General features: G+C 40.6%; 1 protein-coding gene across 1 annotated transcript in view; it reads right to left on the bottom strand.

The window, feature by feature from the left end:
• Positions 1 to 15059, bottom strand: part of tbc1d5 (TBC1 domain family, member 5) — a 331916-nt gene that overhangs the window by 162044 nt on the left and 154813 nt on the right. Inside the window, exon 7 of the mRNA XM_078418008.1 lies at positions 3610 to 3718. Coding sequence (XP_078274134.1) covers positions 3610 to 3718 — 109 coding nt within the window. The remainder of the gene's footprint in view (positions 1 to 3609; positions 3719 to 15059) is intronic.

The following is a 15059-nucleotide window of genomic DNA, read 5'->3' as shown; positions in this document are numbered from 1 at the left end:
CTTTCCTATCCATATACTTGTTCAAATATTTTTCAAATGTAGTTATTGTACCCGTCTCAACGACTTCCTCTGGCAGCTCGCTCCATATACCCCACACATTGTGAAATAGTTGCCCTTCAGGTTCCTATTAAATCCTTCCCTTTACACTTTAAACCTAAGTCCTCTGGTTCTTGATTACCCTATTCTGGTTAAAAGACTCCATGCATTCACCCTATCTATTCACCTCATGATTTTATCCAACTCTATAAGTTCAGCCCTCAGCCTGTGCTCCTCAACCTCTTGTAGCTTAGGCGCTCAAGTCCTAGCAACATCCTTGTAAATCTTCTCTGCACTCTTTCCAGCTTACTGACATTCTTCCTAGAGCAGTGATTAAAAACTGAACACAATACTCCAAATGTGACCGCATCAACTGCAACATTACATCCCAAGTTTGATACAATATTATCACTGAAGACCAATGTACTGAAAACCTTAGTTTAGTTTAGAGAAACCGCACGGAAACAGGCCCTTCGGCCCACCGAGTCCGCACCGACCAACGATCCCTGCACATTAATACTTTTCTACACAAACTAGAGACAATTTACACATACACCAAGCCAATTAACCTACATGCCTGTACGTCTTTGGAGTGTGGGAGGAAACCGAAGATCTCAGAGAAAACCCATGCAGTCACGGGGAGAACATACAAACTCCATATAGACAGCACCTGTAGTCGGGTTCGAACCCAGGTCTCCAGCGCTGCAAGCGCTGTAAGGCAGCAACTCTACCGCTGCGCCACAGTGGCCGCCAGCTCTTGATCACCCTATCTACCTGTGACGCCGCCTTTAGGGAATAATGTTCTTACACTCCTAGATCCCTATGCTCTACAATACTCCCCAGGGCCCTGCCATTCCTGTGAAGATCCTGCCGTGGTTTGACTTCCAAAAATGCAGCATGTCACACTTATCTACATTAAACTCCATTAGTCATCCCTCAGCCTATTTGCCCAGCTGGTCAAGTTTTTGATAACCATCTTCACGACCTATGATACCACATATTTTAGTATCATTTGCAAACTTAATAACCATTTGTGGGGTGGGGGGTGGGGTGGGGTGGGGGAAACCTTTCTTTTTTTAGGTCTCTTCCCCGGGGCGCGGCTCGGCCGCGGGGCCTTCCATCGCCCGCGGGGCCTTCCATCGCCCGGCGCGACTCGGCCGCTGGTCTTAACATCGCCGGCGCGGCTCGGCCGCGGGACCTAACAGTGCCCGGTGCAGCTCGGCCGCGGGGCCTTCCATCAACCCGGTACGGCCGCGGGACGTTTCAGCGCTCGGTGCGGCTCGGCCGTGGGGCCTTCCATCGCCCGGTACAGCCGCGGGACGTTTCAGCGCTCGGTGCGGCTCGGCCGCGGGGCCTTCCATCTCCCTGTACGGCCGCGGGACGTTTCAGCGCTCGGTGCGGCTCGGCCGCGGGGCCTTCCATCGCCTGGCGCGGCTCGGCCGCGGAACGGTTTAGCGCCCGGCATGGCCGCGGGGCCTTCCATCGCCCGGTGCAGCTCGGCCGCTGGACTTAACATCGCCGGCGCGGCTCGGCCGCGGGACGTTTCAGTGGCCGGTGCGGCTCGGCCGCGGGGCCTTCCATCGCCCGCGGGGCCTTCCATCGCCCGACGCGGCTCGGCCGCTGGACTTAATATCGCCGGCGCAGCCCGGCCGCGGGACGTTTCAGTGCCCGGTGCGGCTCGGCCGCGGGGCCTTCCATCCCCTTGCGGGGGCTGTGCGTGTCGGTCGCCTCGGTAGGGGTCGAGCTGCCTGTCCGTGGGCGTGGGGGGAAGAGAGTGGAAGTTTTGTTGCCTTCCATCACAGTGAGGGGGTGTTTGGAGTCACTGTGATGGATGTTTGTGTTGGGGTCGTGTGTCCTGTGTTCTTTTCTTTTTTGTTGTGTTCTGTGACTGCTGGAAATGTAATTTCGTTCGGTACCTCGGTACCGAATGACAATAAAGTTCTGTATTCTGTATTTCTTGTACACTCTCATCCAAATTGTTGATATAAACCACAAACAGCAATCAGCCCAGCATTGATCTTTGAATCACACCACAAATCACAGACCTTCAGTCCGTGAAACAACCTTTCGCCATCACCCTCTGCTTCCTTGCACGAAGGCAAATCTCTATCCAGTCAGCTAGCTCATCTGAGATCCCATGCGATCCAACCTTCCTTTCTAACCTAACCTAACATTCTCAATGGGAACCTTATCAATGACGTCCACATGACCTATGTCTACAGCCCTGCCCTCCTTAACTTTCTTGGTTACATGTGGTCAACCTCTACAGCCTAGCCCTCGTCAAAATTTTTGGTCACTTAAAAAAACCCTCAGATTCATAAGACATGTTCTCTCACATACAAAACAATGGTGACTATCCTTAATCAGCCCGTCTCCCCACAATACATATATACATTATCCCACAAAATCCAGGATGTACAGCATCTCTTGGATGTAATATAGACTGTTCTCAGGGCATCTCCATTAACTGTCCCAAGTTCCGCAGTCTTCAAGCCTTTCTCTACGGTAAAAAAGGAGGAATATCCATCATGGACCTTACTCATCTCCTGAGATCCACGCAGAGATGACCACTTGGGTTTCTATGGAGCCTTTTTTCTCTCTAGTTGCCCTCTTTCCCTTAATGTGTCTATAAAATCTATTTGGATTCTCTTTAATATGAACTGTCAGAGCTAGTTCCTGCCCCCTTTTTATTCTCCTACTTTCCATGCTTCACGTTCATTGGCAAGTTGCACTAATTGTTTAAGCCATGAAACTCTTATTAAGATGACTATAACCAAATAGATTACATTTTTAGTTTGGCAACGTGTTTCTCCATGGGGAATGCTCAGATGTGGCCAAAGTTGCTAAATATGGGTGATTGGAGTCATTTTGCCAATGCGTTTTTACTTTCAGTAAATTTAATTCCTGACTTGCTCCCAAAAGCATTCATGCATACAACTTAAAATTCAGACCATAATATAAAACAGCACAATTATTAGCAATTTAACTTTGGCTATCAACACCATTTGAAATTGTGGACATTTACCACACAGGAGGTCATTCATCACACCTAAACTGTAGTAAGAAAACTATCCAACAATGCCAATTTTAATCTCGTAGATTATGGTATCCAAAATGTTTTCTCAAGTATTCAAGTACTTTCCAATGGCAAGGGATGTTTCTGTTATGCCTCTACACTGCCATATTTTTACTACAACTCAGCTCAAAAACCTTCCATGAATTATTCCAAACCAAGACCCCTTGTTATTGTATTCTTCTTATTCAGTCTAAATAAGAATCGCATCATTTTACACATCTCAATTAAATCTGTCTTTGTCCTCCTCCATTCCAAAGAAAACAACCCCAAGCCTAGAAAATGCTTCTCCCAATATTAAACATTTTTCCAAATCTAGAAAGATCCTCCTCTTATCACTTCACTAGTGCCAACTGAATGTTATCTCACAGATAAGCAGGGTTACCCCAGAAATATATAGAATAACATCATAATATTGACATTTTGCATCTGAAATATCAGTTATTCCAAAAATAATGAAATGTCACAAACAAAATATTAAGGAAGAAACATTTATTTACCTTCCAACAAACACTTCGAAAGCGGCTGCTTCTCAACTGCCCATTAATCCCCACCAGTCTGATTCTTGCAAAGTAATTACTGTGTTCAAACAGGTCTTCCCACTCATTGCTAAAATTGAAAAGTGAAAACTACATAAAAACCACCGCAATACCTGTTACATTCTGCCTCATTTCACGTCAGCGTTTATTTTTTTGAAAAGCAGTATTAATAGATCTCCATTTTCATTCTCTTAAATTGCACAATTTTGATTCCACTCAGCATATTAAAGCAACAAAGATTGTTTGGATTTATCTTTCAAATAAGAGGTTTTTTTTAAGAACTGAATATTTATTAGGGCAGATGCCTTGATGATTTTCTGTGAGCTGCAGGCAGAGTTTTGGAGGGATATTTTCAGTATCTATAATACAAAGAGTCTCTGTAGAAGCTACTAATTTAGTTTGCTGCATTAACTATTTGGAGAGGTTGGGGGTGGGGGTGGGTTTGCGTGAAGGCATTGCGAGAGTTTAATTATACTGTTTTTCCATGCAAAACTAAACTACAATAATAACTTGCATTTATATGTTCCAAAGCATTATAGGAAGTATAAAATTAGGGTAGCCTAATTGGAGAATGTTTTGGCTCGACAACAAAATCAATTTAAACAGCACATAGACGCTTCACAGAAATGTTAACAAATTTAATTCAAAGCAACATTATCAGACAAGCATCTGATAGCATTATTGAGCTTTGGATTGGGAGTAGTGGCAGTGTAGTAGGACTATTCAAGGTCACACAAAAAATAGGAGCAAGACCAAGCCACCTGACTATGAAAACCTGATCTGTCTCAGGTCACAGATATACATTTTGTAGATTAATTGCCCTCTGTAAATTGCGCCTAGTGTGTCGGGAATGGTTGCAAAAGTGGAATAACATAGAACTAGTGTGAATGTGTGATTAATGGTCGGCATGAACTTAGTGGGCCGAAGGGCTCGTTTCCTTGTTCCATCTTTCAATCAGTCCGCCAATTATCAAAAATTAGAACCCATTTCCAAAGATAATAAAAGAGAATGATTCATAAACAAAGGAAAGGAAGTCAATCATGGCATTGTCTTGGTGGTAAAAGAAGGGAAAGTCATTAGTGTAAATACATTAGCTGCACTGTAACAGACAGGAGTGAAACTGAATAGTGGCAGTTCCCTGGAGAAGAGGATTGAATGGGTGACTGTACTTGTGGATGTATGCTGCAGATATGGAGACGCAGAAGTCCGTCACATGCAAAGGATCTAATAAATGACCAGGTCTATCGCAGTGTAATGTGCACTGGATGAAAACAGGATGCAAAAATTTTGTTTGTGATAATGATATATTCAAAATATACAGAAAGTAAAGGATGATTTTTAACTTGCTGTTATTATACTTTAGGTATGGTATTGAAGAATATAATTTGGACAATTTGAAACCATGGGAAAACAGCTCCCGTTTTTTTTTACAAGGCAATGAAAACTCTGGATGGTTGGGAAGAAATTACATTTTGATAAATCAAACTTAAATAATTGCCTTGTATAGACAGATGACAAAAAGGCCCAAGATATCTTATTGTTTTCTCCAGAGATGCTGTCTGACCCGCTGATACTCCAGCTTTTTGTGTCTATCATTGTATCCAGTATGGTTACATACATAAATCGCAGTACCTAACATGAACACCTAGATAAACAACTTAAGCATGTCTCCAAGATTTAGAGATACCAGGGAATAAACACCTGTGCCTCATTAATATAGACTGAATAAATTCTGCAACAGGAATAATTAGAAATTATTTGTCAAAAACCATTTAGGAAGACTGGACGAGCACTAACCATGGAAATCCTATAAAGATTTTGATGACCGAGTTTCATAAGAGCATGGCCTAGTTGTAGTACAGGATATCATTCAGCTCATCGTGTTCATGCCTGATTTTTGTTCTAAATGTGTTTTTGCACTAACGTCTTGTTTTTTTGTACACTTTTTTGTTTTTGTGTGTTTGTCTGAATCTCTGTGCCTGTGATGCTGCTGCAAGCAACATTCTTCATTGTACCTGTACCTCACTGTACTTAGGCATCATGTTGCACTTGGCTGCGTTAAATTCCATTTATCATTCTTTTGCCCCTTTTCCCAGTTTAGATCATGTTGCATCCTGAGAAACTTCTTCACTGTCCAATATACCACCAATTTTGGTAGTTTGCAAAATTAATCATCACACCACCTATAATCGTAAGTTCTTGGAGCAGAATTAGGCCATTCGGCCCATCAAGTCTATTCCGCCAGTCAATCATGGCTGATCTATCTTTCCCTCTCAACCCCATTCTTCTGCATTTTCCCATTGTGCCCCGATACCCTTACTAATCAAGAATCTGTCAATTTCCGCCTTAAAAATATCCTTGGCCACAGTCGTCTGTGGCAATGTATTACACCGGTTCACCACCTTCTCTTATCAATATATACAAAAAACAAGTGCAGACCCAGTACCAAATGAAGCTTAGAATTCAATATGGCTTAAAATGGCTTTGTAAATTTGTTCTGACTCTTTCAAACATTTATGCATACATTCAGTCAGGTATCTAGACCCTGCACTAGTTTTTAGAACAGTATCCTGCATTCGATATTAGCTCTCCTCATTTTTCCCCAAGTTGGAGTGTTCTTGGTCATGAAGGGGTTTCCCATTTGTTCTGTGTATCTGCCGTAGTCCAGCGGAAAACTTATGAGATGAGGTGCACTATTACAACATGAACGATTGAAATAAGTGTTGTGGCACCGGACTACCTTGACATTGGTTTTGGATTCATTGATTGAGATTAGTTTCCATGTCATCAGGTAGCAGAAACGAACTTTAGCAGTCAGCCAAATTCGAGTCCCTCTTGACTGCCAGTATCAAGTGGTTTGAGGTCAAAATAGGTCAAATGTGGTTGTGGCACAAAGAACTGCAGACGCTGAAATCTTGAGCCAGTCTGAAGAAGGGTCCCAATTTAAAACAGCATCTATCCGCTGCCTCCACATATACTGCCTGACCTGCTGTGTTACTCCAGCACTTGGTGCTTTGCTCATTTATAATGGTTATTGCTGGGAAGAGGAGTGCAGGTATATGCAAAAAAACCTGAGATCCTATATTTGTGATTATGTTCTATGTGAATATGACTGAAGTTCCTCTCAGTCTAGTTTTAGAATTTCAGAACGAGTATTACCTGTCCTTTTTTTAAAGTGGTGCATACCTTCTCATCAGTTTGGAGATAACCTCTGAAGAAGTTCTGCTCTTTGATACGTTTCTATTTTAGCAGTGCTGCTTGATTATTTTATCTCAGAAGTACAGGACATTAGCAAATGAATATCAAGTTTTCAGTGAAAAGCATTTTTTTAAATGTAACATCAGTTTGCCAACTGATTCATCGGCTAACGCGAGCCATGGCCTTTAAAAAAATATTCTCTCTCCTCGTGTTTTTCTCCTTATAAAAATGCATTCACCATGAGTAATGCTGAAGTCCCTGCTCTGTGATGATAGTCACTCATGTACATAATGATACCTGTGTTCAGAAATCAATTGACCATTAAAGTAAATTAAAAACTTTTCTTTGCGCATAAGCGATAATGTTAACATGAGGAAATCTGATGCTCAGAAGGATACCATATGTGTCCTTTTGCACTTCACGGAATTGCCAAAGGCCTACCCAGCTGATGCGCCCTTTCCTCGGGAATATGATGAATGTATTGCCCTTTGGAAACATGGTACTTGTCACTTGCTCAACACACTGCAGATGAAGACGATGGCACAGATCCCTAGGATGGTTTGAAAGAATCCAGTCGCATGAAAACCTAACGGTATGGTGACCTTCACTTCTATATAAAGAATCATTCCTGTTCCATATGGTTTCTGCAAAACATCTTTGCTTGTTTTGTAAAACCGTAACAGACTCTGATACATCCAGATACACACGGATGTAGTTTGATACTAGCACATATGAGAGCATTACCATTTGGTGGCTCTACGAAATTTCTGTTTATCTTCAAAATAATTTGGGTCAATTCTGGTCCATTGCATATGGAACAGACTGAAAGTGTTAATCAGCATCTCCCCTAAATAATTCTCTTCTGTGCAAATCAAAATCCCACATTGACAAAAGTGTATCAATGTTAGCGAATATAAGGTAAAACTTTGAGTAAAATAAATAGTGCAATATGAAGTAACACTGAATAGAAAACATTCTTTAAAATCATTTTTTTAAAAGTGTTTAAAGGGGCTAACTCGGAGATTAACTGGCAAGCCACATAGTCCATTTGAAATACAAGCAAGATCTAAACTTAAAGCAATTTAAACAAGGCCCAAAAGAGCAGAAATATGTCTTAAATTTCATGAAGAAAACTCTCTAGCTGGACAGCCAGGATACCAAAAGTGGAAAAATGCTGGAATTCTCTATCATAGAAGGATGCGGAGGCAATATCATTGGAGGCATATAAATAGGAGGTAGATTTTGATAGATCAGGAAGTTGAAGGCCATTGTGAACTGGAGCAATAGAGGAGTGGAGGCTTGAGGCAAATCAGCCATGAATGGGGTCAGGTTTGAGAAGGTCAGTGGCTTACTCCTGCTGTTTCCCGGCGATTACTCAACCACAACATTTAACATATTGGCTAAACAAATGGGACTCAGATTAACAAAAAATGGTAGTTTTAATATTTCTTTATCTCAGTCTTTTCTTCTATTTTCTAAACTTTTCGTATTCTTGTACCAGTCCAAATAAGGTTAGCTAATGCAAGCAGGCATTAAAAAGGAAGTAATCCAGAATTGATTTTTTAGTTTAGTTTAGTGTTGAAACAGGTCCACCGACCAACAATCACCTGTACACTAGTTCTATTCTGCACACACAAGGACAATTTTACAGAGGCTTATTAACTTACAAATCTTTGGAATGTGGGAGGAAACCCATGCAGTCGCAGGAAGAATGTGCAAACTCCACACAGACAGTACCAGAGGTCAGAATCGAACCCAGGTCTCTCGCACTGTAAGTATCACTTCATTTCATTGTTGTCACTTGATCATGTAAAAATAAATCTAGACTAGAGCAATCTATAATTTTATGCTGAAGTTCTCAAATCGAAATTCCTCTTTTGTCAACAAGACATTTTTGAGGAAACAAAAAAAATTATAAAAGATGTCTGGTTCATAAGTAGAGTTGCCAGAGCTACAGATTTTTAAGTACAGCGGTGAAATATCGTAGATTGCATGACCAACCACAGCCTGAAACTGTAAAATTTTCTCTGGCTATATCATAATCAAAACAACTCAGTTAATAATTATAACCATTTGAAGACTGAAATGACACTTCGTACCAAAATAATTCTTCTCCAGCTATTCAGTGAATGGATTTTAATAGAGTTGGCCCTTTTAAGAAGGTAACTGTGGTTTCAATGTAAACCAATTATCCCTTTATGCGTTCCACTTTTTAAGTACTTCTTTCAGAGAAATCAGTAGCTAAAGAGCTCTTCTCTGCGGAACTGAACACACATTTTAATGATAAGGATTCACTCAGATTACATTAGATATGGCAACAATCTCCATGGAGCACATCTGCTGGTTCAGCACTGACTAAAACAAACAGTCCATTCCGTCCGAATCTGAAGCAGCCTTTTATTTTTAGTTTTGATTGAATTAATTAATAGAAACAAATTATTCCCATCAATTGAAATCCAAAAACCTGCAGATACTGGTAATCCAAAGTCAAAAAACAGAAAATGAAAGGAATATTCAGCAGGTCACATAGCAGGGCCTCTGGTTAAAGGTCACTGGCATGAAACATTGATGTTATTTTTCTTTCCAGAGATGCTGCTGAGTATTTCCAATATTTTCCAAAATTATCTTTTAGTTCTCATTAGTGACTATTAATGACAAATAAGTAACATAATTCAGGTCATCCATTGAAATTTTCATTCATTTTATCCTGAACAACAATGCACAGGAAGGTAAACAACTTAAAAATAAAGCAGTTTTATTTTGTTTTAATTTTTATACAAGGTATTCGTTAGAAATATGAACTCATCTGTGTTTAACAGAAGGCATGCATACATTTTGCAAAGAAGTTTTTCTAGCCAGTGATTTTGTGAGTCATGCAAGGTTAAAGGTTATATCAGGCTAGAAAAATAATAGCATGATGATCATGCATGCTGTTATTAAAGTGCAAACTGGTCAGCAAGATCAGCAGATTACACCGTACATGGTAAATGTCCTGAAGCTGCTGGTCAATTTGTGCCCCTCCACCATATGCTTTGCATAAACTCTGTCTCACCTTAAGCCTTACCGTGCTGCTAAATCATTGCAAGGTTTCATATTTATTTAAACCCACCGCTAAAAGTTAGGGCTGGAATTTGGTAGGTCAGGTACTCTTTTAAAGACATGACAAATATTACCTTTGTACACTTGTCACTCAAATTTCTGCTGCCTAAATTACATCATCGCACCTGACACTATCTTACATTAATAAATGGGGCAGTTGCAAGGATAAAGGAATATTTTGACATTGCATTACCTAGACGTACTCATCTGGAGATTTTGCAATGCTGTTGTCCCTGGAATGACAAAACCAAATTTCCCTTACAATGGTCCAAAGCTCTCCAGGGTAGAGAATTCTAAAATGCACCATGTGGTACATTAAAAAAAGTTATCTTCAACACAGTTCTAAAATGCCTATTCCCTATACTGAGTCTTTAACCTCCTGATTTTAGACTCCTCAGTCAGTTAAAATATTGTCCCTGTACGCAGACAGTAGCGCTCTCTGAGAATTTTATACGTTTCATCAAAATTTCCACATTCTATAAATATTAGCGAACACTTCAGTGAGCTCTCAGAGACCAGGTCAACTCAATATCTCTCCATATGGCAAACCTGCCATCACTGTATCGTCTAATAAACCTTCTCTACACTCACTCCCTCCATGACAATTAGAATGTTGTGTACAAGACGCACTTGTACACAACATTCCAGGTGCGAACCTACCAAGGCCTTTCATAATTTCAGTAAGATAGTGCCTTGTGTAATAAAGACCAATATATCGTTTGCCTTTCTAAATCATTTGTTACACTTATTAACTCTCAGTGTACAAGGACACCAAAGTCCCTTTGAACATCAAACATTTCATAATCTCTTAATATTTAAAAACAGTTCATTTTTGCTTTTGAGCATTAAAGTCGATGTTGATATTTTTCCACATTATATTTCATCTCTCATGTTTTTGCCAATTATTCTATATCCCCATCAAAATACAAAGTGCTGAAGGAACTCAATAGGTTAGGCAGCCTCTGTGGAGGGACAGGTGATAGAAACATAGAAAATAGGTGCAGGAGGAGGCCATTTGCCCTTCGAGCCAGCACCGCCATTCATTGTGATCATGGCTGATCATCTACAATCAATAACCTGTGCCTGGCTTCTCCCCATATCCCTTGATTCCAGTAGCCCCGAGAGCTCTATCTAACTCTCTTTTAAATCCATCCAGTGAATTGGCCTCCACTGCCTTCTGTGGCAGAGAATTTCACAAATTCACAACTCTCTGGGTGAAAAAGTTTCTTCTCACAGTTTTAAATGGCCTCCCCTTTATTCTTAGACTGTGTCCCCTGGCTCTGGACACGCCCAACATTGGGAACATTTTTCCTGCATCTAGCTTGTCCAGTCCTTTTATAATTTGATACGTCTCCATACGATTCCCTCTCATCCTTCTAAACTCCAGTGAATACAAGCCGAGTCTTTCCAATCTTTCCTCATATGACAGTCCCTCCATCCCAGTGTACAAGGTTCAAGTCGGGATCCTTCTTCAGATTGATAAGAGTGGGTGGGGAGAAAGCAGGAAAAGAAAAATGGGGGCAGAACAAAGCCTGGCAAGGAATGGAAAGGAGTAGGACGGTGGGGGAGGAAGCAGATGGGAGGCAGAGGAAAGAAAGAGGGGGTGGGGGGTATTACTTGAAGAAGGAGAATTCAACATTCATACCATTGTGTTGTAAGCTACCCAAGTAGAATATGATGTGTTGTTTCTCCAGTTAAAAGTTCCCTCATTTAATACCACCCATCCCCTCTTTCTTTCCCATCCCCCAACCCCACCAGATGTACCTCCATAAACCTTCCCCTCCCTGGTGTATCTGTACTCCTAGTTCACTCTGCTCTACAATACTCCCTTGGGCCAACCATTAATAATAATAATAATAATGCATTTTATTTATATAGCGCTTTTCATATACTCAAAGACGCTTTACAGAGATTTTGAGAACATAGGGAAATGAATAAATAGATAAATAAGTAAATAAATAAATGAACAGAGAAAGGAGACAGAAGGTGAGGTGACCTTCAGTGGTTGAAGGCAGTACTGAACAGGTGAGACTTCAGCGATGTTTTGAATGTGGTGAGTGTGGAGGAGTCTCTAACGGTTTGGGGTAGTGAGTTCCATAGGGTGGGAGCAGCGATGGAGAAAGCCCTGTCCCCCCAGGATCTGAGTTTGGTCCGGATGTGGGGGGATAGGAGATTGGCAGCGGCAGAGCGGAGGGTGCAGGTGGGAGTGTGCCTGTGGAGGAGGTCGGTCAGGTAGGATGGGGCCAGGTTATGGAGGGCTTTGTAGGTTATGAGGAGGATTTTGTACTGGATTCTCTGGGGGATGGGGAGCCAGTGGAGTTTATAAAGTACGGGGGTGATATGGTCACGGATCGAGGTGTGTGTGAGTAGACGGGCAGCGGAGTTTTGAATGTATTGAAGTTTATTGATGATTTTTGAGGGTGCGCCATAGAGGAGGCTGTTGCAGTAGTCCAGACGGGAGGTGATGAAGGCGTGGATGAGGGTTTCTGCAGCTGTGGAGGAGAGGGATGGACGGAGACGGGCAATGTTTTTGAGGTGGAAGAAGGCTGTCTTTGTGATGTGTTTGATGTGTTTGTCGAAGGAGAGGGTTTGATCAAGGATGATTCCAAGATTCTGGATGTGAGGTGAGGTGGATACTGGGAGACCATCAATGTTGAGGATGAAGTTTTGGGTGGATTTGGTGAGCGTTTTTGGACCAATGATGATGATTTCAGATTTGTTGCAATTGAGTTTGAGGAAGTTTGATTGTGAAGGTCCTGCCCTGGTTTGACTAATCAATATGCACCATCTCACACTGTTCTAAATTAAATTCCATTAGACATTCTTCAACCCACTTGCCCAGTTGATCAAGGTCCAGCTGTTCACTGTCCATGATACCACCTACTTTAGTGTTATCTGCAAACTTACTAATCATGCACTGTAAATTCTCATTCAAATCAGTTATATAAATCACAAACAGCAATGGGTCCAGCACTGATCCCTGAGTCACACCACTATTCACGGGCCTCCAGTCTGAAAAACAACCTTCCACCACCACCCTCTGCTTCCTTCCATATGAAGCCAATTTTGATTCCAGGCAGCTAGCTCTCCCTGGTTGCAGAAACTGGTAAGTTAATTTTAAATTTAAATCTATGTTAATTTATGGGGAAACAATGTATCATCACCATCTTTGGATCAAGCTTTATAAATCTCAAAACTTGTTGGAATTCTGCCAAATCGAAATAATGCTATCATCTGATTATTCTGTTACATATTATTTTGTGTACTTTTGAAGCAGCTTATCAAATTTAAAATGATCGTACACATGTCAAACTGTGCTCAGTCAGTCACAGTGACTATCGAGAAACAGTATGTCCTTATAACATTCCAGAGTTTAGATCACCAGGGTTGACTCTTGGACACAACATAGTGCAGTTATTTTGGCAAGATACAACCACAAAATATTGTAAATGGCTTACTTTATAATCCACAATAGAATTCTGCACATTATATTTTGTTGATTAATTTCACATTTTTAACAATGAATGTTTTACAGATTACAAATTGTTAAAAAATGTGAAGTAAATTTCTGCCTATCCTCTTAAATTTAAGATTATTTTTAACCAAGTCAAGAGACATAGCAGATCGCCGATTTTGAATTGAATAAAAAACTAAGGCAAATTCCTCAGCAAATTCAATAAGAAATTGCAGAATTCAGTCTGAATTTAACAAAAAATAATTTGTCTGAATTTCTCATTAGTGGGAAGACAAAAGATGTAAGCTAAAATGTGACAACGCCTAAGCCATAAGTGGTTATTGTGATCATAGGCGTAAACAGCACAAAATGCAACTACATCGTTAAAGGCAAAATCAAGCAAACTCGCATTCAATGAATACACTGAAATAATGGCTCACAACTGATGAGCTACAAGGCACTGAAAACCCATAAATTCTGCATTGCTATCCCAATGTTAATAAAAAGAGCAATCCCAGACGTTCCACACTGAAGATCACAATTAAAAATTTTAAACCAGATAATGCAAATTAACACCACAAGTATCTTTTCACAGTGATTGCACAAAAATGTTTCTAATTTCTAAGCAGTATTAACTGACTTTATTAAATTCTCAGTTCCCCCTATAGAAATCTGTGACCATGGATGCAGCCTCTGACAACGCAAGAAAAAGGCGGGAGATTACCTGCCCTCAGGAGTGATCTACTCCACACTGCAACTCCTTCAGTGACATTTCCACATGGTTTTCATGTTCCCAATCTTTCAAAGATCTATTTACTTCCTTTTTACAAAAAAAAACCTTCTAGCTTCCACAATCCTTTGGAATAGAGAATTTTAGACCTTCACCACAAAGTGACAATAAAGCACCATTGAACATTTGTTCAAGGTTATCCCATATTGGAAATATCCCATATTGGAAATATCTACACATCAATCCTGTCACACTTCATTCAGTAAGCTCACCCCTCTTTCTTCTCAATGCCAAAGAATGTATGATTTTGAGATTGTATACAAAACTATTTCTCTGTATCTAGATACATGTGACAATAAAGTACTATTGACCACTATTGACTACAGATATAACTTTTGTGACTATTTATGCTAGGACATTCCTCGCATCCTGGGATTTAGCATGGCGAATCTCTGCTGAACTGCCTCTCATGCAAGCATTAACTAAAAGGACAAAACTATATACAATACTTCAGGTGCAGTCTCACCAATATCTTTTACAATTATAACAATACTACTCTGTTTTAAAACTCCAAGCACCACCAGTTTAGGCCAATACACAAACTGTCTTCTTAAATATGTACTCGCATGCAGACTTTTTGTGTTTCATGCACAAGAACAACCTGACCCATTCTCCAACCATTTACAGAATATCTCCATTTAGATAACAATCTGCTTTTTGATTCCTCCTAATGAAGTGCATGAGCTCACCCTTTTCGTCATTAAACTGCATTTGCCGAGTTTCTGTACACCCCATCAATCTATGTAAATCGTGTTGCAGAGTCCAAATACCCTCACCAGAGTGTGCCCTGCCATCTGTTTTCATATCATCAGCAAGCTTGAATCAAGGAAGAGATGGTGTTCGGTCGCTTGAAAAACATTAAGGTGTATA

This window comes from Rhinoraja longicauda, chromosome 2, assembly GCF_053455715.1.
Source record: "Rhinoraja longicauda isolate Sanriku21f chromosome 2, sRhiLon1.1, whole genome shotgun sequence".
Lineage (NCBI taxonomy): Eukaryota > Metazoa > Chordata > Chondrichthyes > Rajiformes > Arhynchobatidae > Rhinoraja > Rhinoraja longicauda.
This window is presented reverse-complemented; position numbering and strand designations above follow the sequence as displayed.